The 25324-nt window shown below is 35.8% G+C and overlaps 1 protein-coding gene across 1 annotated transcript; it reads left to right on the top strand.

Annotated features, from left to right (window-relative positions):
- The first annotated feature begins 1571 nt into the window (after positions 1 to 1571).
- On the top strand, positions 1572 to 24057 carry PDCL2 (phosducin like 2). Its single transcript, XM_045834034.1, has 6 exons — positions 1572 to 1694; positions 4927 to 5047; positions 5667 to 5757; positions 14193 to 14336; positions 19963 to 20171; positions 23900 to 24057. The coding sequence occupies exons 1-6, from the start codon at positions 1572 to 1574 to the stop codon at positions 24055 to 24057; spliced, it is 846 nt and encodes a 281-aa protein (XP_045689990.1).
- Positions 24058 to 25324: the final 1267 nt, after the last annotated feature.

The raw sequence follows: 25324 nt of genomic DNA, 5'->3' as shown, positions 1-25324 counted from the left end.
TAACAGAGTACCATTTTTTTTTCAAGGTTTGTCGCTGGAGGTTAGTTGTTTGGGATTGTGTTTACACCTCTATCTTGAAAATCTTAAGGCTGCACTACTTCTGACTTACAAATAGACCAGCAACTTCAGTCCAAGTGTAATTCAGTTTAAATATCCCACCCCACAACCTTAAAAACAATCAGAATGAAAGCCCTAGTAGTTGCATCTATATTGAGAAAGTCCCTGAGTTTTCTATCTGATCACTTTGTGACAGCTCTGACACAGCTCTGTTGTCAGACTTCCATTTATTCTTTAGAAGGCTACACCTCTGTCTAAAATGCCTGTGCTTTTGTTCCTTTATCAGAGTAAAATTCTCACTTTCTGACTTAGAGAAATAGCTTCTTCCCACCTGCTTCCCCAAAGTAAAACCACTGATTTTTCTTGTTTTACATACTGAATTTTGGTACTCATATATACTGTATAATTTATTAGGATATTTTTAACTACATATAATTTTAATGGAAGTCCTTTTGTGTGAATTATATATTCCTAACTAGTACATTTTATCCAGTGTATGCAGACATTTCTATACACTATGAATAATCTGGAAGGAAATTAAGAAAACAATTCCATGTATGGTCGCACCAAAAAAGAACAAAATACTTAAGAATAAATATAACCAAGGAGACAAAGAACTTGTACACAGAACACAACAAAACATTGCTGAAAGAAATTAAATAAGACTTAAATAAGTAGAAAAACATCACACCTTTGTTGATTGGAAGATTTAATATTAAGATGTCAATATCCAAAGCAATCTACAAATTCGGTGAAATCCCTATCAAAATCCCAATGATATTTTTGTAAAAATAGAAAAACCCATCCTAAAATTCATGTGAAATCATAAGAGACCCAAAGTAGCCAAAACAGTCATGAAAAAGGTGAACAAAGATGGAAGGTACACATTTTCTGATTTCAAAATATGCTGCGAAGTTACAGTAATCAAAACAGTGTAGTACTGACAGGAAGACATACAGATCAATGGGATAGACTAGAACACCCAGAAAAAAACCCTCACATATGCAGTCAAATGATATTCAATAAGGGTGGCAAGACCTTTAAGTGAAAGGATAGTCTCTTTGACAATGGTGTCAGGAAAACAATATCCACATGCAGAAGAATGAAGTTGGACTCCTAGCTCACATTATAAATACATATAAACTGAAAAAGCATCAAATGACACAGAAGCAAGAACTAGAACTATAAGACACTTAGAAGAAAATATAGGAAGAAATTGCCATGACATTGGATTGGCAATAATTTCTAGGATATGACACCAAAAAGACAGGCAACAAAAGGAAAAAATATGTAAGTTGAACTTCATCAAAATTTAAACTTTTATGCATCAAAAGGCACTATTGATATAATGAAAATACAAACCACAGAATGGGAGAAAATATTTTCAAAATATATATTTGATTAAAAAATAATATCCAGAATATATAAAGAACTCCTTAAATTCAACACCAAAAATATAAACCAATTAAAAATAAGCATATAAAAAGAGGCTCCACATCTGTGTCATCGTAGAAATGCAAATTAAAGCAGTAAGAGACCACTACACGCCTACAAAATGGCCAAAATCTGGAACACCGACAACAGCTAGTACTGGTGAGAATGTGGAAGCAATAGGAACTCTCTTTCATTCATTGCTGGTGGGAATGCAAAATGGTATAGCCTTAGGAAGACTTATATCTTACCACCTGATCCAGCAATCACATTCCTTGTTATTTACCCAAAGGAGCTAAAAACTTTATATCTACACAAAAAGTGCACACAGATGTTTATAGCAGCTTTATTCATCATTGCCAAAATTTGGAGGCAATCATTATGTCCTTCAGTAGGTAAGTGGGTGTATTAACTGTGGTACATGCAGATAATGGAATATTATTTAGTACTAAAAAGAAATAATCCAGCCATGAAAAGACATGGAGGAAACAGATGCATATTACTAAGTGAAAGAAGCCAGTCTGAGAAAGGTCATACTGGATAACCCCAACTGTATGCCGTTCTTGAAAAGGCAAAATTATAGAGACAATGAAAAAGTCAGTGGTTGCCAGAGGTTAGGAGGGGAAGGGATGAATAAGCGAAGCACAGAAGATTTTGAGGGCACTGTGAACACTCTGTTATATCACAGTCATGGCTACATATCATCATGCATTTTTGTCCAGACCATGGACTGTACACCAAGAGTGAAGCATAATGTACAATATGAACTTTGGATGCTTATGATGTGTCAGTGTAGGTTCATCAATTGTAACAAATACATCATTCTTGTAGAGGATATTGATGATGGGGGAGGCTGTGCATGTGTGGGGCGGAAGGCATATTGGAAGTTTCTGTACCTTACACTCAATTTTGCTGTGAACCCAAAAGTCCTAATTAAAAAACTGTTCCTATTTTATTTTTGTTTTAAATGAGGAATCTGCTTTAAACCAAGGTATCAGTTTGGTGGTAGATATTGATAATGGGGTGTCCATGCATTTGTGGGACAGAAGATATATGGGGAATCTCTGTATTCTCCCTTCAATTTTGCTCTGAATCTAAACCTGGCCTAAAAATTGTCTTAATTTAAAAATAAAACATAAAGAAGTGGGCAAAGAACTTCAACAGACATCTCTCTAAAGAAGATATACAATGGCTAATATGCACATAAAAAGATATTCAATATCATTAGTCATTAGAGAAATGTAAAAACCACAATGAGAGAGGACATCCATTAGGAAAACAATTATTAAAATCAGAAACTTGACAAATGTTTATGAGAAGATAAAGAAACTGGAGCCCTTGTGTATTACTGATAGGATTGTCAAGTAGTGCAATTGCTGTGAACAAGATTAGGCAGTTCCTTTAAAGATTATACATGGAATTATTATATGATCCAGCAGTTCTACTCCTAGGTGTATTGTCATAAGAATTGAAAGCAGGTACTCTAAATGGGTATTTGTACACATATGTTCATAGCAATATTATTCACATTGGCCAGAAGATGGAAACAATGCAGATGTCCATTATTGGATGAATAGAGAAACAAACTATGGTGTGAACATACAATAAAATATTGTTCAGCCTTAAAACAGGAGGAAATTCTGATATGTGCTTCAACATGGATGATCTTTGAAAACATTATGTAAAATGAAAGAACCAGTCACAAAAGGGCAGATATAGTCACATACAACAAAATAAGTATATTTTGAGTTGACGGTGGACTGTATAAATGATGGTGGTCCTAGAAGATTATAATGGAGCTGAATTCCCTGTAAGAAATGAAAAGATATGTGGTTCAGGAAGAATTTTTTTCTCTAATGGGAACAATATCTGGGAGCTTGGCAATCGATTTCCTCTCACTCACAGAAGCCCCATTTTGAGTGCACAGATTACACCCCAATCAGTCAGCCGCTGACCTGTTTCAGCACAGAGGAGCCTGTCCCCACTAGTGCAACATATTCAGAGGCTGCTACACTCCTCTCAGCTGTAGCTCTGAGTACACTGCTATCAATTCTTTGTTGAAGAACTAAAATCCTGCGCAAGGACACAAGTCCACAGGAGCCACTGTAAGTATTAATTGCCACTGTCACTTTACTACAAGCTTTCTGTGGTAGTGTGGAGCTGGCCTGTTCCTATACTTTGGAAATATTTTCAGGTTGTACTGAAGTACAGCATGAGTCGTATTTCTTTCATCAATTCAATGCCAGAGTGAGGTCTTTTTGCCAGATAGGGTCAAAACAAATTTCCAAAGTCAAACTATTGAGTCTTCAGTTCTACACCCTTTCCATATTATATACCCTCTTTTTTTTAATGAGTACCACAAAATTCACTAATCTGACCACTGCTCCAACATAGAATAGCCAAAACCACATTGCCATGACAATCTCCAATGTTCCCTTGTCTCTCCATCTTGATTTCTTATTTCTACTTATTTCCACCATTCATTTCTTCCTGACAGTCACTATTAATGGCAATCTATACCCACCTCAGCCAGTTCCTCCTCAATATTTCCAACCAGTGCAGTTCATATTCCTGCTCATTGAGCACCACTGACTGCTTCAGTGTTCTATTTCTGACCCTGCTGGAAGGAAGCAGGGGGCGGACTTGTGGGACAATGTTTATACAACCTACAGTAGTGTTCAGCAATGTCCTAGGCCTTCTCATTCACTCCCTGACTCACCCAGAGCAACTTCTAATCCTGCAGGCCATGTGAGAAAGTGGAGCTCAGTCAAGGCCATCTTCTAGTTTGTTTGCCACAGTGTTCATTCCCTTCTCCTGGAAATATCAGAAAAAAATGGACAGCAAACTAGAGAAACAATAGTTAACATAAGACAAGCAACTTCTGTAAATGCAGAAATTAATATATCAAATCCTAAGTAATAATGAAAAAAAAGTAACTTGCATAGAAGGAAATTATGATTGGACAAAAATTAACCTATAGAAGGATTCCTGGCCTCTTCTAAGATTTGACTTGGGAGTACAGGCCCTGTGAAGCTATATACTGTAGCTCAAAAGAGAAGCAAGTTTACCAGGAGTTCTTGAATGTATATGTGGAACTAGAAACAAAACAGTATTTGTTCATAATGAGAGTTGGTTTTGCCTACTACATTCATCAGAAAATATTCCATGGCTTTTTGAGTTTACTTCATTAATATTTTATATGTGTTCCAATTTTTTTTAATATCTGTCATTTTTCACAGTAGAGAATATATTCTGCTTATCTAAGTATGTAGTTCCATTAGTTCTAGGAAATGAGAAAAAGTAAACCACTTTGTTTTATTCTTTGAAACTAATTATATAGTTATCTGTAGAGTTCATTGCATAGTTGGAAATTCTATATATCAATTTTATACATAAAAAATACACAACTATGTTAACAGATTTTCTATTTTTACATAGGATCCAAATGAAGATACAGAATGGAATGAAATTTTAAGAGATTTTGGCATTCTTCCTCCAAAAGAAGAGCCAAAAGATGAAATTGAAGAGATGGTTTTACGTTTACAGAAAGAAGCAATGGGTATAGTTGTGCATTTGGTGGGCTGAATGAAGGAGATAATACAATTATTATAATGATAGGGTATTTCATAAACTTCAAGGGAGAGAGAACATTAGAAATCATTTGGCACATCCCACCCATACTTTTGCTGATATCTAAAGTTCCTAATTCATGTGTTGAAATTCACATGCTAGTTAATAACAGGGCTGAAACTTACTGATACTTTTCCCCTCTCTACCACATTTCTCTACCTTGTGGTTACCTCCTATTTTGATTGTTCTATATAGTACACATTATTTGTCAAGATTTTCTGGTACTTGAGAAAAATCTAAATGTATAGGGTCTATTTTATTATTTTTCCATCACCATTTATTCCCCCTATACCCTCTTCCACCTCTAATTGATTTTTACATTTACTTTTAAATGTAGCCTGGTAGTTCTGTGAACTCTGAGGGGGTAATAACTCTTTAAGCAAACTTGAAGCAGTCAGCCACAGAGTAGTTTTATATATTGCAGACACTGCAACTTTAAAGATAGTCTTGATCTCCATTTATTTAATGTATCATTTTTTCTCTACATCTGACTGTAAAGTAAAATTATTTTTAAACAATTCAATTGTCCACAATTTATTTTGTTTTAGTTAAACCATATGAAAAGATGACTCTTGCACAGTTGAAGGAAGCTGAAGATGAATTTGATGATGAAGATATGAGAGCGATTGAAACATATAGGTATAGTGATTCATTGGGATAGTTTATGAGTTTTGGAAAGAAGAGTATTGTAAGAATGAAACTAAGACAAAGCCATATTTTATCTATGGAATAAATTAAAAAATAACAAAACTAATTTTAAAGTCAGGTTTTAAAACTTAACATATAAGGTGGAATTTTTTCCTATTTTTTTGCCTTTGCTTAAATTAAAAGCTATCCAGTAATGCACCACAGAACTTCATCAAGTGACATGAGTAAAGTGGAAAATATCCATAAATGGCCAATAAAAGGAGGGCTATAACTTTCATTCTCACGTGATGTCTGTCAATGATATCCATCATTTAATAATTAATTGCAAGTCATAAATTCTCTCAGAAATTAGAATAGGTGCATACATTACCTAACTTTTCTTGATACTAAAAACAAAGACATTATAAAAATGGTTTGCTATACAAAAATATTTCTTATGAATGTAGGCACAAAATTTTAAACAAAATATTAGCAAATTAAGTCTAGTAATTTTTTTTAAAGAACAATATACCCTAAACAAGTAGGACTGGTCCCAGGAAGGCAAGGTTGTTTTAACATTAAAAAGAAAAGCAAAAATCAGTGATTTGGGCTATGTGTGGCAATATTCAAGTAGCAGTGAACATACCTAGCATCCATAAAAATAGAACCAGTGTGCCTTGGAAAACTGCTTTATTACACAGTGTTAATTGAGAAAGTACAATATGAGTCTTGACCATCTTATGGTGCCCACAAGTAAAGAAGTGATACAATTTTTTTTAGACATAGCAGCCAACCTAAAGATTTCTCAATGACCAGAGTTGAAACAGCTTGAATAATAAAATAAATATAATATTGGATTATGAAACAAATAATAAAATAAATATCCATGAGTTCATAGTGATACAAATAATTAACTGAATACATGAATAAATTCAGAAGAAATAACACTTCTTCCTCACTAAAGAATTCTCATTAATAAGTGTATATGGAATGAAGAAAATAGGAAAATTACCTTCAGAACACCACAATAATAATCCCCCATGGCAAGATCTGCTGATAGATGCTAAAATGAGTAGGTGAAATTTTAAGAAGCACAGTATTTTCATAATCTCAAAGTATCTCCCCCTCCAAATATGTAGTAATTATAAAGGAGGAAATTGTAAGTTTATAGTGTAGAGTTTTGGTGGACCCCATCTTAGGGAAATGACCAAGGTTAAGATCACAAATGATACATGGAGACATTAAGTAACTCAAGATACGATGTGCTGAAGAGGACACATACCCTCTGTGGTATCTTTTTAAATAATTCATAATCTAATTCTAATCATAAGAATGCATAACAGAAACTGAAATTTGAGGGACTTTCAAAAAAACTGACCAGGTTGCCTTGCCTGGGTGGCTCAGTTGGTTGGAATGTACACCAAAAGTTTGTGAGTTTGGTCCCCGGTCAGGGCACTTATGGTGGAGGCAACCGATTGATGTTTCTCTCTCACATCAATGTTTCTCTCTCTTTCCCTTCCCCTCTCTCTCTAAAATCAGTAAACATATCTTCAGATGAGGACTGAAAAAAATTGACCAGGTTTATGCCAGGAAAGATGGAAGAGTAGAAAACTCCAGAAATCCATCTTTTTACCTTGACAACAATTGTATTGGTTGAAACTGTCTGAAGCGGCAGCTTTGGAACTCTGGAGGCTATTTGAACACTTGCTGCTTCCAGGATAAAACTCTGCTGGTAAATTGTAGTTAGTATTAGTTGATTTCAGTCCTCAGTTGGTATTCAGCTCTCACCCTCCAGCTCCATGTCAGGCAGCTGTTTGGACAGTAACCTTTATTTCTAGTAAAGCTTCCTGGTAAAGGGTGGACAATAAAGACTTTGTTGTAAAATATCAAGGTTCTGTGTCAAATATGAAGATTCTGTGTTCTGATTGTGGATTGCTGCTTCTGATTGCAAAGGCATAGGTATAGAGTCTGGTTATCATTGTGTCAACACCCATTGGCTAAAGTAGCTTATAGAGCATTTAAAGGAGCCATATCTATTTTTTAAGATAATAAAAACAGCAATAGATTTGGGGGAATTCAAAAGTCTTGGGAAAGATGAAGACTCAGAGAAGACCTAACAGTTTCACCTCAGGCTGATCCTTGGCATAGAGACACCCTACAACAATAATAAAACAAACTATGGGGAAGAAGGAGGAAGATCTGATTTCCAGAGTTATCACATTATATGAATCAAATATTTTGCTTTCAACAAAAAAAAATCACAAAAGAAACAGGGAAGTGTGGCCCATTCAAAGGAACAAAATAAATAAATACAAAATATGCCTGAGGAAGCCCAAATGTCAGACTTACACGGCAAAGACTTTAAGACAACTGAGTTAAAGGTGCTCAAAGAGCTGAAAGTACACATGGACAAAGACACAAAAACATTGTATGAACATAATGAGAATACCAATAAAGAGACAGAAATTTTAATTTATTTATTTATTATTTTTTTTTTAGAGAGGGAAGGGAGGGGGGAGAGAGAGAGAGAGAGAGAGAGAGAGAGAGAGAGAGAGAAACATCAATGTGTGGTTGCTGGGGGTTATGGCCTGCAACCCAGGAATGTACCCTGGCTGGGAATCGAACCTGGGACACTTTGGTTCCCAGCCCGCGCTCAATCCACTGAGCTACGCCAGCCAGGGCTGGAGACAGAAATTTTAAAAGGAACGAAGATGATAGTCTGAAACAAAAGAGTAAGGTAGTTGAAGTGAAATATACGTTGATGCTTTAAAAGCACATTTCAACAAGCAGAAGAAAGGATCAGCAAATTTGAAGATAGGACAATTAAAATTATTGAGGAATAGGAAAAAAAGTAGTGAACAGAGCCTAATTGTCCTTGTGGTTACTATTAAGTGAACCAACACATGTAATGTGGGAATCCCAGCAGAAGAAAAGAGAAATTGACAGGAGAAATATTTGAAGAAATAATGGCTGAAAACTTTCCAAATTTGACAAAATCCCAAGTCTACAAATCCAAGATGCTCAATGAATTTCAAGTAGGATAAACTCAAAGAGACCCACACAAAGATGTGTCATAATCAGTTGTGGAAATACAAAGATAGAAGCTTGAAATCAGCAAGAGAAAAGGGACTTGTCACACACAAAGGACTCTTAGAACTATCAATCAAATTCTCATCAGAAATCTTAAAAGGTCAGAAGGCTGTGGGCTGATATATTTAAAGTGCTGCAGGAAATAACTGTCAAGCAAGAATTATCTATCTGGCAAAAAACTATGCTACAGGAATGAAGGAGAAATTAAAACAGTCCTAGATTAAAGCTACATTTTTACTACTAGAATTGTGCTAAAAAATTAGGAGTCCTTCAGATTAAAACGAAAAGCTACTAGACAGTAACTCAAAGCCATATGAAGAAATAAATAACATAGGTAAAGGTAACTGCATAGGTAAATATAAAAGTCAGCATTACCATACTTTTGATTTTTAACCCAGTTTTTCCTGCATGCTTTAAAAGGCAAATGCATAAAACAATACTTATAAATCTGTGTTAATATATCACAATGTAGTCTGTAACAAAAATATAAAGGGGATGCTCTGGCAAGGTGACTCAGTTGACTGGAGCATTGTCCCATGCACCAGAAGTTTGCAGGTTTGATTCCTGGTCAGGGCATATAACTGGGTTGTGGGTTCGATTCTTGGTTGGGGCACGTACAAGAAGCAACCCATTAATGTTTCTCTCTCTCTCTCTCTCTCTCTCACCCTTCTTTTCTTTCTAAAATCAATCAATATATCCTGAGGTGAAAATTTAAAAAAAAAAAAAAAAAAATATATATATATATATATATATATATATATATATATATATAGTTAAAGGGGAAGGTGAGATGGAGATAATATAAGAAGCAAAGTATTACTCACAGTAGGTCATCATAAGATACTAATTTTAATTCTTAAGATAACCAATAAAAGAATACATAGAAAAAGAAGGAAATCAAAATGGTACACTACAAAAATCAGCTAAATGCAAAAAGCAGCAGTGATAGAACATTGAGGAACAAAAACTGTGTAAAAAATACTGAAAATAACTAAATGGCAGAAGTCCTTTCTTATCAGTAATTACTTTGTTATGTTGGTTCCAGACTATAGATACTGATGCTATTGGCTAGGAATGCCTGAGGCACTCATCTCATCTGTATTACTCATATCTTGTGGCTGAAGCAGCTCTTGTGGTTCTTATGACTGTAGGACGTCTTCCCCAAGAAACCATCAGGGAACTTGGATGAACAAGAGTATTACTCACAGGTCCTGGAGGATATGTGACATGTCTGAGGTCCATACAGCCAGGTCAGAGAGAGAGGGAGAGAGAATGAACTTGTGGTTCTGCCTTTATTGGGTTCCAGTGTTAGGGTGTCTAGATTTTGAGAGTTCACTCTTGGTTGACTAATTTAGGGCATAATACCAGGAATCAGAGCACAGAACAGATAAGCAGGGTCACTCAAGCAGTTAGTTATATAGATTACCCAGAGCTTTCTGAAAGAGGGAGCTTCATGAATGGAGCAGCCTAATTTTTAGTTAGTTGTTTTTTGCTAGTTGCTGTGTCATGCAGCTGACAATATGTTTTTCAAGATAGATGTCTTTTGAAATGGAATACTTGGCAACCAAAGCTTAATGTCAGACACTTACACTACAATCAAAAAACTTCATGTCAGGTACTTAATTACATATTATAAATGTAAATGGATTTTTAAATTCAATTAATCTCCAATTAAAGGCAGAAATTGGAAGAATAAATAAAAAGAAACACAATCCAGACTCTGCAAACCAAAGCTGTCTTGAGAAAGAACAAAGTTGGAGGACCCACACTTCCTGATTTCAAAACTTACTACAAAGCAACAGTCATCAAAACAGTGTAGCAGTGACAATAGGATGGACATAGGGATGGATAGAATAGAAAGCCAGAAAGAAACTTTCTCGTATATTGTTAAATGGTTTTCAACGAGGGTGCCAAAACTATTTAATGGGAAAAGGACAATCTTTTCAACAAATGCTGCTAGGAAAACTGGATGTCCACATGCAGAAAGACGAAGTTGACAGACCAGTTTTGCAATGTTGTTCTGGGAGTCGTTCCTGGTAGCCCAGTTTAGAACCTCCTCCATTTTTCCATTGAATTTGTAAAGCACTTAATTCTACAGATTAAGTTTCTCGCTGCTTAAAATAGCTAGAGGGCTTTCTGTTTATGCAACTAAATCCCAAATTGTTGGGTGTAAAATGCAGGCCACTGAGCACTAAATCACTTCCTGATGGCAAAACTAACCCAGTTCTTTATGTCTCTCCCTGCCTAATTCCACTGAAGTAGCAAAGAAATATGAGGAAGAGAAGGAGGAAGAGGGGAGGAGGAAGAGATAAAGTTGATAGCTGCACCAGTAAGTAGGGCATGGTGCAATCATGGAAACAAAAGCTTTTTGAAATTTTTGGAAGATAATAAGCCAAAGAGATCAAATTGAGAAAAGTTAATGGCAGTGATGCTAAATACTGAATGCAAATAAAATTCAGCTCCCAAAAGGTTTTTGGATTAACTGTAGATTGTGCATATCTGGGTCAGTAGAGGGGAAATTGAAGGACTTCAGTTTGAAAACTGTGAGAGGGGCCTAATGTGGATTGTTGTCCTAAGGATTCTCTAGGCTTTATTTTGCTTGGATTACTTGTTACATAGAGTGGTTTTACCTGACATGTTTCTAATATGTGAAATAAAACAGACTGTTTTAAAATATAACAAGGATTTTGTTCAGGCATAATGAAGCCAACAGATCGGGAAATTCCATTGAAAAGATAGTTTTTAACTCACAGCTCAAGAATAGAGGGCATGTGCCACAATGCAGGGCCTCACAGGGAAGCATTCAAGTTGGTTGAGAGGCAGAAGGAGAGAGGGGATAGCCTGGACCTCGGCCAGCCTTCATTGTGGTTTCTGTGGGAAAGGCAAGCTAAGCAGGGTAAGCAGATTTAGGGTTGGCTAGTTTGAATATAGAAGTACTGTTCTAATTTTGCCCTAATGTCAAACTCCTCTGGGGATCAGAAAACCTCTGTAACAACTGTTCTGTCTAGGAACCTATTTCATTAGCAAAGACTGGGAGAAAGTAATTGCAGAAGACACATCTGATAGAGGACTGTTATCCCTGTTATACAAAAGCTCTAAAAACTCAATAAGAAAACAATGTGATTAAAAATGGGCCAAAGACCTTACTTAACAGACACCTTACCAAAGAAGATATACAGATGACAAAGAAGCATATAAAAGGATGCTGCACATCTATGTCTTCAGGAAAACGCAAGTGAAAACAAGAGACTGCTACACACCTAAGGAAACAGCCAAAGTCTGGACCACTGACACCACCAAATGCCAGAGAGGATGTGAAGCAACAGGAACTCTCATTCATTTGTGGTGGAAATGCAAAATGGTACAGCTTTTGGAAAACAGTGTGAACATTTCTTATAAAACTAAACATATTCTTACCATGTGATCCAGCTATTGCACTTCTTGGTATTTATACAAAGGAGATGAAAATTCATGTCCATATAAAAACCTGATCATGGATGTTTATAGCAGCATTATTAATCTCTGCCAAAACTTGGAAGCTACAAAGATATCCTCCAGTAGGTGAATGTATGGATAAATTGTGGTACATCTACACAATAGAATGTTGTTCAATACTAAAATAGATGACCCATCCGTGAAAAGACATGGAGAAAACTTAAATGCATGTTGTGAAAGAAGCCAATTTGAGAAGGCTACTATATGAATCCCAGCTATATAATAATCTGGAAAAAGCAAGGCTATGGAGACACTAAAAAGATCAGTGGTTGTCAGGAGTTGACAGAGGGGAGGAATGAATAGGCAAAGCACAGAGGATTTTAGAGCACTGAAAACATTCTGTATGATACCATGGTGATGGATACATGTCATCGTGCATTTTCCCAAACCCATAGAATGTACAACACCAAGAATAAAGTGTAATGTACACTGTGAACTTTGGGTGATTATGGTATTTTGATATAGGTTCATCAATTATAACAAATTATCACTCTTGTGGGGGATGTTAATAATGGAGGAGGCCATGCATGTGTGGGGTCAGGAAGCCTATAAGACACCTCTCTACCATCCACTCAGTTTTTGCTATGAACCTAAATATTGGCCAGGTAGATTTAACAGTTAACATTTTGTCTGGTACCTGGCCCAGGGCCAATTAGGGCAGAGGTATAGTGGCTCAGTTTAATGAGGGAGGTGACTGAGGGATTCGGCTCTGGACTGGGGTTGGTTTGCGTCTGAGGAATTTGCTCTCCAGTGAGAGGTTGCTTTCTTTTGAAATTAGCTAGACTTGTGAGGGGCAGTCTGTCCAGGATCAGCAAGGCCCCAGAAGCCAGAGCACCAAGAATACAGAAAATAAGAAAATATAGTTAATCCCCAGAAAAAAAAGGAGAGTATTCCAAAGAAAACTTAGAGATATAGAGTCAGTAACTTTTAAGAAACCTGCACATGCGTCGGAGAACATTTGTGTTTGCTTCATGAACCTGAGCATTCAATAACTGAATCAGAGTATGCACATTTTGGAGCTGTTCAAGAAAGTTTTAATGCTCCCTATATATAAATAACTAGGTAACATGGAATGCTAACTGTGTGCTAGGTACCACCCTAAGAAATTTTCATGTACTATATAATTCTCAGAAATCCCATGCAATTAGGTATTAGTATTAATCCCATTGTAGTTGGAGAAACTGAGGTTTAAAGAGAACAAATAATTTGTGCAAGTTCATGCTGCTAGTAAGTGGGATCTGGTATCTAAACCCAGGTTAGTGTGATCTTAGAGTTCAAACTTGTCATTCTTCTCTACCACCTGTCTACCTGCAATAAATTTTATAATGAGCAATTATACATATTCACAAAGGCTTTGGACTGAAGGTCAGCTTAGCATGATAGTTAAGAGCACGTAAATGGGGATAATAATAGTATTAACTTTATACAGTTTTTACAAGGATTAGTTAATGTAATGCACTTAAAAGAGTGTCTTACAACATAATTAGCACTCAGTAAATGATAGTCATTATTATTATATGAGTATATTCTCCCTTAATAAGTATTTAACCTGTATGTGAGAGTTTGTTGGTTCAATGTCTAAATAAACTCTCTATAGCTGTGATTAAGATCTAGTCTTAAGTAAAAATAGATTCAAAAGTTGGTAGCTAACTTCTTTTACTTGAAATGCCCACTAACACAAATCCCCATATAAACAGAGAAGTTGGCATTATAACACCATTGACAGTTATTCTGTCATTCGTTAAAGTGTTTGATATGTACTAGCATGACATTCATTGCCCTAAATTGTTACTGTTTAAAGGAATGATATTAAGAATATAACAATTTTCTTATGTGATTTCATTTCATTTTTTTTTAATTAGAGAAAAACGGTTACAGGAATGGAAAGCTCTTAAGAAAAAACAAAAATTTGGAGAGTTAAAAGAAATTTCTGGAAATCAGTATGTGAATGAAGTCACAAATGCAGACAAGGATGTATGGGTTATAATTCATCTATACAGATCAAGGTAGTTACTTTTTTGCAAAATACTAATGTATTAATGTTTTAAGATACATATTCTGGGTTTAAGGGTTTATAAAGCACATAACAAAGAGTACTCACAAAAAGAAAATAAATGTATATATAAACATATATATGTATAGAGTCATTGGCTTCAGGAATTAAATTAGGTATTTTAATATATTTTCTTGTCTAATTTAAAGAACTTGTAACACTTTTTAGAAAAAAATAAGAATTTTTTGGCAGTTAATTTAAATAAAACTTACGGAGCTTTGTCCGGGTAGCTCAGTTGGTTAGAGCACCATCCTGATACACCAAGGTTGCAGGTTCAATCCCAGTGAGGGCATGTACAGAAATCAACCAATGAATGCATGGAAAAGTGGAATGATAAATTGATGTTTCTGTTCTTTCTCTCCCCCTGCCATTCTCCTCTCCAATCAATATAAAAAAAATTTTTAAATAAGAAATACAGAAAACTTATAAACAGTTTCAAAGATACAGAAAAGTAGAAATAAGGATAAAACGAGCCCCCTAAATACTAGCCAGGTAGATTCAACAGTTAACATTTTGCCGTATTTTTATCATTTGTGTGTGTGTGTGTGTGTGTGTGTGTGTGTGTGTGTGTGTATTTGCAGAACCATTTCAAAGTAAATTACACAAGCATGACACTTTTATCCTAGGTACTTCAGCATGCATTTTCAAAACACAGGGACATTTTTTTATATAACCACAATCACATTCTTTCACCTAACAATAGCATTTTCTCACCTAACAAAATTAATGGTAATTTCTAATAGTATCTAATACCCAGTCCTTACTCAAAATTTCCCAACAACCTTCAAAATGTTTTTTATAAATACATATATTTTTGAACAGGATTCAATCAAAGATCAGGCAGTGCATTTGGATATATCCTATCTCTTGCCTTTTTTAACAGAACAATTCCCATGCCTTCCCATGTTCTCCCCCAAACAGTTGTACTAAGTATACTCCATACGTCCCCCGCCTGATCAGTTTGGTATAATGATAATTGGGAAGAGTGGACTTTCCCCCAACTCTGTGCCAAAGGGGAGCTGCCAACTCCCGCAGCTGCATAAATCTCTCACAGAAACAACACCTCCAGCATTAGGCCCGAGGCCCTCTGTCTGGACTTCAGGCCAGTCCAGGAACACAGGCCGTGACAGTAGCGCTTGTCATTTTTATTTCATCTTCTGAATAAAAAATGTCTTCCTGCTTCAGGTCCTCAGAGAAATTCTGTACAGAGCAATTTATGCAAATATGAGCCTTGCTGTTTACCAGCTTTCCAGTTCCTCAGACCCCATGAAAGAAGACATTATTTTTACTCTAACTAAAATGCTTGGTAAATAATTTTTTAGTAGTGTAAAGTCTTAAAAATAATCATTTCCCATTTTCCTATCCCATTAATCTAGCTAAACCAATTTGGAGATTTGCTGACTTTGGTTCTTCACAAATAAGTATGTGAAACAGTAACATTTACAGTACTAGCATTTGTGTGTCATCAGTGTTATATACTGAAGGTACACACTGATGCCTTTTCTGAGACCCATTACCATTAGCAGAATAGATGTTGGTTCTGAATTACCTATCAAACCCTGGCATAAAATTCTTTTAATGATTATTTGTACCTAAATTACTAGTCTTGGCCAATAATTTTCAAAAACTCATAGAAGAGGTTGAATGCATTTTAGTCTCAGGGTTTTACAAACTGCCATATCCTTTGATGAACTTAAAGAATAAGGGTTCATTTTTATAATACTTTAAATATTTGTGAACTCAGAAGGTATTAGCTTTTGTAACATTAAGAAAATGCATTCATGTGTCAGTATAAAACATACATTTTAAGAAAATTAATCTATAATCAAATTTGTAAAATAAAAAATATGTTAAATTATTTTTATTAAAGTCTAGCTTTTAATAATGGATTTACTCATAACTTTCATATTATAAAGTAAAATATATCTATTAAGTTCATATTTCTAGCTACATTTTATAATTATAGGAGGGTAAGAATTTATTTTTTTACCAGGATCCTAGGTTTTATAATTTTAATATTTCTTTGCCACCAAATTTTTAGAACAGGAGATATGTATATATAAATATACATATATATATATGCTGTAAACAGAAGGCTGGAGAGTAGTTATTAGAAGGGGACAGAGACTTATAAGGGACTCTAAAATTTTACTAACTTGAATGTGTTTATGTAAAGTGGAGAAGGAAAGATTGATAAAACAGGGGAAGAGGGAAGCAGAATAACAAAGTCCCATAGAAAATGGAAGAAGTATGGGATGAAGTGGAGGTCTAGCTCTGAAACATTTTAATAAAGCTGTGAGTGAATGATGGACTGGGAGAAAATAGACCAAAGGATCAAAGTAGTGGGAGTTAAGTGATAAAGCAGAGGACTCGCAGGGTTTGATCACACATGCAATCAATTTTAGTTATCTGGATTTTGGGGAACAGGATGTGGCATGGACTGGGTTGTGAAAGAAAAGTGTGGGTGATATTTGTTAGAGTCAAGAAATTCAAGGAAGTTTGATATAAAGGGATTTTTTAAAAATTATATTTTACTGATTATGCTATTACAGTTGTCCAGATTTTTCTCCCTTTGCTCCCCTCTACCTAGCACCCCCACACTCCCTCAAGCAATCCCCATACCATTGTTCATGTCAAGGGGTCATGCATTTAAGGACTTTGTCTACTCCATTTCCTATACTGTACTTTACATCCCCATGGTTATTCTATAGTTACCAATTTGTATTTCTTAATCCCCTCACTCTTCACCCATTCCTCCATACCACCCTCCCATCCAGCAATCATCAAAACACTCTCTGTGTCCATGATTCTGTCTGTGTTCTTCTTGGTAGCTTAGTCTGTTTTTTAGATTCAAGTGTTGATAGATATGTGTTTATTGCCATTTTATTGTTCATAGTTTTGATCTTTTTCTTAAATAAGTCCTTTTAACATTTCATATGATAATGGTTTGGTGATGATGAACTCCTTTAGTTTTTTCTTGTCTGGGAAGTTCTTTTTCTGCCCTTTCCTTCTAAATGCTATCTTTGCTAGGTAGGTGGGGCAATCTTGGCTGCAGGTCACTGCTATTCATGACTTTAAATATTTCTTGCCAATCCTGTCTAGCTTGCAAGGTTTCTTTTGAGAAATCAGCTGACACTCCTAGGGGAACTCCCTTGTAGGTAACTAACTGCTTTTCTCTTGCTGTTTTTCATATTCTCTTTTTATCTTTAACCTTTGACATTTTAATTATGGCATGTCTTGGAGAGGGCCTCTTTGCATCCATCTTGTTTGGGACTCTGTGTTTCCTGGACGTGCATGTCTATTTCCTTCACCAAATTAGGGAAGTTTTATTTCATTATTTTTTCAAATAGATTTGCTGTTTTTTGCTCTTTCTCTTCTCCTTCCGGTACCCCTCTGATGTGAATGTTGGAACACTTGAATTTGTCCCACAGGTTGGTTACACTATCCTCTTTCTTTGGATTCTTTTTTCTTCTTGTTCTGATTGGTTGTTTTTTTCTTCCTTATGTTCCAAATCATTGATTTGAATCTGGGCTTCATTCACTCTACTGTTGTTTCCCTGTAAACATTCTTTATTTCAATTAGTGTATCTTTCATTTCTGACTGGATCTTTTTCATGCTGTTGAGGACCTCACCAAGTTCCTTGAGCATACTTATAATCAGTGTTTTGAATTCTGCATCTTACAGATTGCTTATCTCCATTTTGCTTAGTTCTTTTTCTGGAGTTTTGTTCTGTTCTTTCCTTCAGGCCATGTTTCTTTGTCTCTATTTTGGCAGCCTCCCTGTGTTTGTTTCTATGTATTAGGTAGAGCTGCTATGACTCCCTTTCTTGGTAGTGTGGCTTAATGTAGTAGGTGTCCTATAGGGTCCAGTGGCCCAGCCCCCCCATCACTCAAGCTGGGTACTTGAGGTGCTCCCTTTGTGTGGGTTGAGTATACCCTCCTCTTGTAGTTGATCCTTGATTGTTGTTGGCAGGTCAATGGGAGGGATTTACCTAGGCCAATCAGCTGCAAGGTTTGGCTGTGACCACTGACCACCAACCTCTGTCCTCCATGGAGGATCAGCTTTGCAGCGGTAGTGTGGTGGTGCTCTAGCATAGTCTGTAGCTGTCCACTGTGTGCGCTGGCACTGGTGTTTCCTGGGTGGTACAGGCCAAGGTCAGCCCCCATTTGTGTTTTGTCCAGGGCTACCCTGCCTGAGCTATAAAGCAATCTGAAATGGCTGTTACTTGTGCTGGGCTTGGAGATTCTGGGGTGAAGCAAAGCTGTGAATCTAGGCTGGCTACTGCTAGTGCTGGGCTGGGGCCACTTAGCAAGAGGTAAGAGGGAGTGGGTGGAAACTCACTGAAGCCAGCTGTGGCTTGTTTGAAAAGATTCAGATAGTTGTGAAGCATGAACCAAGACTAGCCATTCAAATGGAAAAGCCACTGTTAACAGCTGTAAGTTGGGCAGGATGTATATAGCCTCAGGGGATCTCCAGTGCAGAGGGGAGGGAGGGGGTGCCTAACAGTGTTAGCCAGGTATGTTGATGGAGCCTCAGATATGGCACCAGCTTGCCAGCTCTGTGGCTCTGTGGTAGGAGGTTTCAGAAAAGGAACAATGGCCCCTGCCTGCCTTTCTGTCTGGGAGAAAGCTGTCCCTCAGCTCTCAACTTGATGCCAGATACTTCAGTTCCTCTCTGTATGTCATGGTGCCTTTCAAGCTGCTACCCCAATGCTGGAGCTCAAAGGGAGTGGGTCTGAGTAGGTGAGTTCCTATGTAGGTTCTTTAAGAGGAACTGCTTGGGACTCCAGAAGTTTCTTCCACATACTCAATCTGCACTGGTTTTTACAGCCAGAAGTTATGGGGACTTACATTCCTGGCACTGGAACTCTGGGTTGGGTGGACCATTTTGGGGCTTGGACTTCTCACTACTGAGATATCCTTCCTGAATTTTTATCCACCACACGTGTGTATAGGCCCATCTCTTTCCATCTCCATCCTTCCTACCAGTCTGGATGGATGAGGTTTCTTTGATTCTGTATTTGTCAAACTTCTACTCAACTCAATTTCTGATGGTTTTGAGTGATGGTTGTTCTATAATTTAGTTGTATTTTGATGTGGTTGTCCAAGGAGATGAGCCTGAGTATCTTGACTGGAAGCCCAAGAAATGGACTTTTGGGTTTGATCATCTCAGGTGAAAATAAGCCTGTGATGGTTGGGATCCCTTTGTTTCAATTCTGCACTGCCATGGAGTTCCCAGGAGTGTTATTTTTTTTTCTCCCATGTCCCATAAACTAGGAACTGGCTTGATTAAATTGATGCTAAGTCAGACATGCTTAGCCTTAGGTAGGCATCAAATTCCCATGGTAGCAAGCTTTATTCCCAGGCTATAAAGGTGTTTGCGGTGAAAATCAGAGGGCTCCATAGTTCATCATGACTAAAGGTAACAATAGAGGATGATAATTGATATGTTCTTAGATATTATTAAAAGAGTATCTAAAGGTATATTTTGTCATGAAGATGTTTCACTTATTTTGTTAAGCTGAGATGAGTAGCTTGTTTTTTTATTAAAGATATTGTGTATATTGTTTCTCTTTTTAGCATACCAATGTGTTTGCTGGTTAATCAGCATCTTAGTCTTCTAGCAAGAAAGTTTCCAGAAACTAAGTTTGTTAAAGCCATCGTGAATAGCTGTATTCAACACTACCATGACACTTGTTTACCAACAATTTTTGTTTACAAAAATGGTCAGATAGAAGGCAAATTCATTGGAATTATAGAATGTGGAGGTATAAATCTCAAGCTAGAAGGTAATGATGTTCTTTTAAAAATTGTTTGTAAAAACAGGTAAAAGCTTCACTAAATTAACAAGTATCATGAAAGTTCATATCCATAAAACAGTTTTTCCCTTTCTTCTAGCTCTTCTTGAATGCCTCCAGATTAATTTCCTACAATAATAATGTTATCATAACAACCACTTGCTTAAACCCGTATTGGTTCCTTGTCTCAAATAAGTTAAAAATTTAGAATCTTCTGCCTAAGAATTTTGGCCCACTTTTATAACTATAGTTTTCAATGCTCACTAGTTTCTGCTCCAGCCAAGCTGGTCTTCAGCCACTGCTCCAGACACGCTCATTTGTTCCTTTATGCTTCCTTTCATTCTCTTTCTATGTACCCAAAACACCCTACTCTTCTTTGTTTTTGCTTCCAAATCCTGTTCCTTCATGTGCCTCTTCGTTTTCCATTTATCCCATTGTATGACTTTGGTCCAATCCATAATCTGTCTTCCTGCTCTTTACTGAATTTCAATAGCATATATTCTCTATACAATTTACTTTCCACTTATCCACCTACTATCTGATTTTGTTGATTAATTCCCTTTGCATTTTCTTTTCCTAACAAGCATAAGGACCATACCTCTTATTATTTTCTTTTCTATAATACATAACACGGGACTTGGTATTTTTACCTTTTCTAATGATTTTTACTTCCTGACATAGTTCAAAGGCCATGTCCTTCATCAAGTCATTTCTTGGAACTCCACTAATTTCATATTATAAGAATCTTTTTCTCTTACCATTGTGTTAAAGCCATTGTGAATAGTTGTCTTTAATAGCTAGTTTATTCACTCTTTTTTTTCCCTTAAAACTGTTTTTGGCTTACTGAGACCTCCAATACTTCAATTGTTCCAGAATTATCCCTTTCTTTCTCTTAGTCTTGAAGGTGCCTCTTTGTTTTATCACCCTGTTTTTCCAGTTTGGAATTTATTCCTCTATTTAAATTTTTTTAAATAATAGAAAAAACAATAATATGCCAGTCATTCATACACTTACTAAAAATAACACATGTGAACATTTGTTCATGTTTGCTTCAGCTACTTTTTTTTTAAATTGCTGCAATTAACATTACAAATATAGTTGAAGTTACCTATATTTCCATCTCTAGTACCATTCCCCTCTTTTCCTCCCTAAAGGCAATCACTATCATGAATAATGTGTTACGTAGTCCATGCTTCTTTTTAGTAGTATATTTAAAAAATTTTTAAACTGTCATGAAATACACATAATATGAAATTTACCATCTTAAACACTTTAAAATATATAATGCAGTATTATGAACTATAATTACCATGGTGTACTTTATATATCCAGGACTTTAATACATAAATAAGTTATTTAACCATTTTAAAGTATATAGTTCAGTGGCATTCTATGCTTTCACATTGTTGTGCTGTCACCACAATTATCCATCTCTGTAACACTTTTCATCTTGTGTAACTGAAACTCTATACCAATTAAACAATAACTCCTCTCTCCCTCTCCTTCTAGCCCCTGACCACTACCATCTACTTCCTCACTCTATGACTTTGACTACTCTCAGTATAAGTGCATTATATAGTATTTGTCCTTTTGTGACTGACTCATTTTGTATAGCATAATTTCCTCAAAGTTCATTTATGTTGTGCATGTGTCAGAATTTCCTTTTTAAGACTGTATAATATTCCATTGTGTGTTTATACCATTGTTGGTTTACCCTTTTATCTTTTGACTGATGCTTGGGCTCCTTCTGTCCTTTGACTATTTGGAATAATACTACTATAAATATGATGTACAAATAATCAGTTTTCATTCCTGTTTCCTGTTTTAATTCTATTTTATTGTTTATGCTATTACAGTCATCTCTACTTTTTCCTCCTTTGCCCACTTCTCCCCAGTCGCCTTACTCCTACCCCAGGCAATTCCCATACTATTGTTCCTGTCCATGGGTCATGCATTTATGTTCTTCAGCTAATCCCTTCACCTTCTTTCATCCAGTCCCCCCTCCCTCACTCCCTCCCACAGCTGTCAGTCTATTCCATGTATCTATACTTCTGCTTCTATTTTGTTCATTAGTTTATTTTGTTTGTTAGATTACACATATAAGTGAGATCATATGGTATTTGTCTTTCACTGACTGGCTTATTTCACTTAGCATAATAGTCTAGTCCCTATTTCCAGTTCTTTGGATGTATGCTTAGAAGTAGAATTGCTAAATCATATGATAATTCTACTTTAATTTTTTGAGCAACAGCATACTGTTTTCCATACCAGCTGCATGATTTTGTACTTTCATCAACAGAGTGTAAGAATTCCAATTTCTCCACGTTCTCACAAACACTTGTTAATTTTTTTAAAAGATTTTATTTATTTATTTTTAGAGAGAAGGGAAGGGAGGGAGAAAGAGAGAAAGAGAAACATCAGTGTGTGGTTTTCTCTCATGTGTCCCTCACTGGGGACCTGGCCTGCAACCCAGGCATATGCCCTGACTGGGAATTGAACCAGTAGCCCTTTGCTTCACAGGCCCATGCTCAATCCACTGAGCTACACCAGCCAGGGCAATAATTTCTTTTTTTAATAGTAACCATCCTAATGTATGTGAGGTGTTTTTCCACTGATTCTTAATGTTTCCTATATTATTTTTTATGATCCAAAATGCTTCAGTTTGTTTCTGAAGTCTTTATGGTCTTCTACTGGTCTATTTGCCTACCCCTGAATCAATACAGCATGGTCTTAATTACTACAGCTTTATAACAATCTAGTTGTCTCTAGTAGGGACAAGTCTTTTTCAAACTTTCATATAAATGTTGGAATTAGTCAAGTTGATTATCTCTTAAATTAACTGTTGGAGACTTGATATCCTAATAAGAGTGACTGTTTCTTTCTGTGAATGAGATACATCTTGTCATTTTTTTGGTTTCCTTTTATGTTTTTTACAATTCTCCTGATAAATACAATATGTATATGTTATGTTTTATAACTTAATGTATTTTGTAATTTTCCTCATAAGTGTATTTTTTAAAAAATTTCCTCATCAATGTTTTGTTCATCTATACAGAACTTAGGAACAAATTTGACAGAATGATGAATTTTCAAGGTTCAGGAATTTTTGGTTATCAATTCAGTTCTTTTTCGTTTTATCTTGTTTGTATTTGGGTATTTCATATTTTTGTTGAAATTTTCCCATTAAAGTTTTCAAATGTATTAGCATAAGTTTCTTCATAAGTAGCCTCAGAGCTTTAAAATCTTTACTTTGGTTATGTCCCATGTAAATTCTTGATATTATTTTTTTTCTTATCTTGTCATCATTTTTGCCTGAGGTGTGTCTGTCAGTCTCTGCAAACCACCAGCTTTTGATTTTGTTGGTCACCTCTATTTACTTTGTTTTCTTACTTTTGCTGAAGTCCTTTCTTCATATGTCCCTCTTTCTGCTTTTCTTGGCTTTATTTTATCATTCTTTTTCTAGCTTCTTGATTTGAAGCTTTAAACCTCCATTTTCAGTCATTTTAAAATAAAAATTTTAACTATAATTTCTCCCTTTAAGTATAATTTTGCTGTACCCAATGAACATTTTGATATTGTACTTTCATTGTCATCTAGTTCTAAATAATTTTTCCACATTAATTGTATTAGAGTCAGTTTCTGTTTTATATAGATGAGAAATTCTTCTTTTCATTTTTCTAAGATTTTAGTCTAACTTAATGATGGGTTATTTATTGCAGAACTTGAATGGAAGTTAGCAGAAGTGGGCGCGATACAGACTGATTTGGAAGAAAACCCTAAAAAAGGCATTGTAGATGTGATGGTGTCTTCAATTAGAAACACTTCTATCTATGATGACACTAACAGTTCAAACAGTGATACTGATGATACCAAGTAGAGGGAAGTAGTTAATAAATAGTTTTAAAGTGGTTATGTACTGAATGTTTTGTTCCTCACGGCTTTTAGATTCAGAGATTAGAAAATTTATAGATTTATTTTATTTTCAGTTTTTTAAAAATACTTTTGAATTTTACTGTTACTCAATTACAGTTTTCTGCTTCTCCCCCCATCCCTCCCCGCCACCCCAGCCATCACCACCTCCCTCCCCTTTTTCCACCCCCACTTGTTTCTGTCCTTGCATCCTTTATAGTTGTTCCTGTAAACCCTCCACCCTTTCCCCATTATCCCCTCCTCTCTCCCCTCTGGTTACTGTCAGTTTGCTCTTAATTTCAATGTCTTTAGTTATATTTTGCTTGCTTGTTTGTTTTGTTGATGAGGTTCCAGTTAAAGGTGAGATCATATGGTATTTGTCTTTCACCACCTGACTTATTTCACTTAGCATAATGACCTCCAGTCCATCCATGCTGTCACAAAGGATAGGAGCTCCTTATTTCTGCAGTGTAGTATTCCACTGTGTAAATATACCACAGTTTTTTGGTCCATTCATTTACTGATGGGCACTTAGGTTGCTTCCAATACTTGGCTATTATAAATTGTGCTGCTATGAACATTTTTATGTTAGAATTATAGCTTAGACCTCATGTCAAAACTTTCAGGTATTTCAGAAATTGCTTCTAACAATACCAATAATTATACTGAACCCTTAATATTTGCCTTTGTCTTACCTGTTTTATGATCCATGTTGGACAAAAACACTGATACTACAAGTCTCCTGTATTGCCTACTCCCTTCCAAACAGAGGCCTATGAATGAAAATAATGAAGATAAACCATGCCATTTTATTTAATTTATGTTAATAAATCTTTAAGTCTATTATTTAGGGGCCCTGAGTGAAAATACTTAAATTTATGACCATATGCTTTTTCTTTGAAATTTCTTACCTATTAAAAAATTAACCGCTCAATATAAAAATGCAATTTAAAGATTCTAAAAGGACATAAGAAACATATCTACTTATTATTATTGTTATTAATAGTTCTGTTAAGTTAGAAGATTAATGCCCTGGCTGGTGTAGCTCCATGAACTGAACACCAACCAGTGAACCAATGGGTCACTGGTTCAATTCCCAGTCAGGGCACATACCTGGGTTGTGGACCAGATCCCCAGTTGGGTGTGTGTGAGAGGCAACCACATATTGATATTTCTCTCCCTCTCTTTCTTCCTTCCTTCCCCTTACTCTAAAAATAAATTAAAAAGTCTCTTTT

This window comes from Phyllostomus hastatus, unplaced genomic scaffold (assembly GCF_019186645.2).
Source record: "Phyllostomus hastatus isolate PE091 unplaced genomic scaffold, TTU_PhHast_1.1 phas_contig_196, whole genome shotgun sequence".
NCBI classification, from domain to species: domain Eukaryota; kingdom Metazoa; phylum Chordata; class Mammalia; order Chiroptera; family Phyllostomidae; genus Phyllostomus; species Phyllostomus hastatus.
Note: the sequence above shows the minus strand (reverse complement) of the source record. Positions and strands in the feature narration are given on the sequence as shown.

Excerpts from the sequence above, each read along its gene's own strand:
- PDCL2 (XM_045834034.1), top strand. The coding sequence starts at position 1,572 with ATGCAAATTAAAGCAGTAAGAGACCACTACACGCCTACAAAATGGCCA. Across the intron at positions 14,337-19,962 it reads ATTCATCTATACAGATCAAG|CATACCAATGTGTTTGCTGG; the intron begins GTAGTTACTTTT and ends TTCTCTTTTTAG. Across the intron at positions 20,172-23,899 it reads TATAAATCTCAAGCTAGAAG|AACTTGAATGGAAGTTAGCA; the intron begins GTAATGATGTTC and ends TATTTATTGCAG.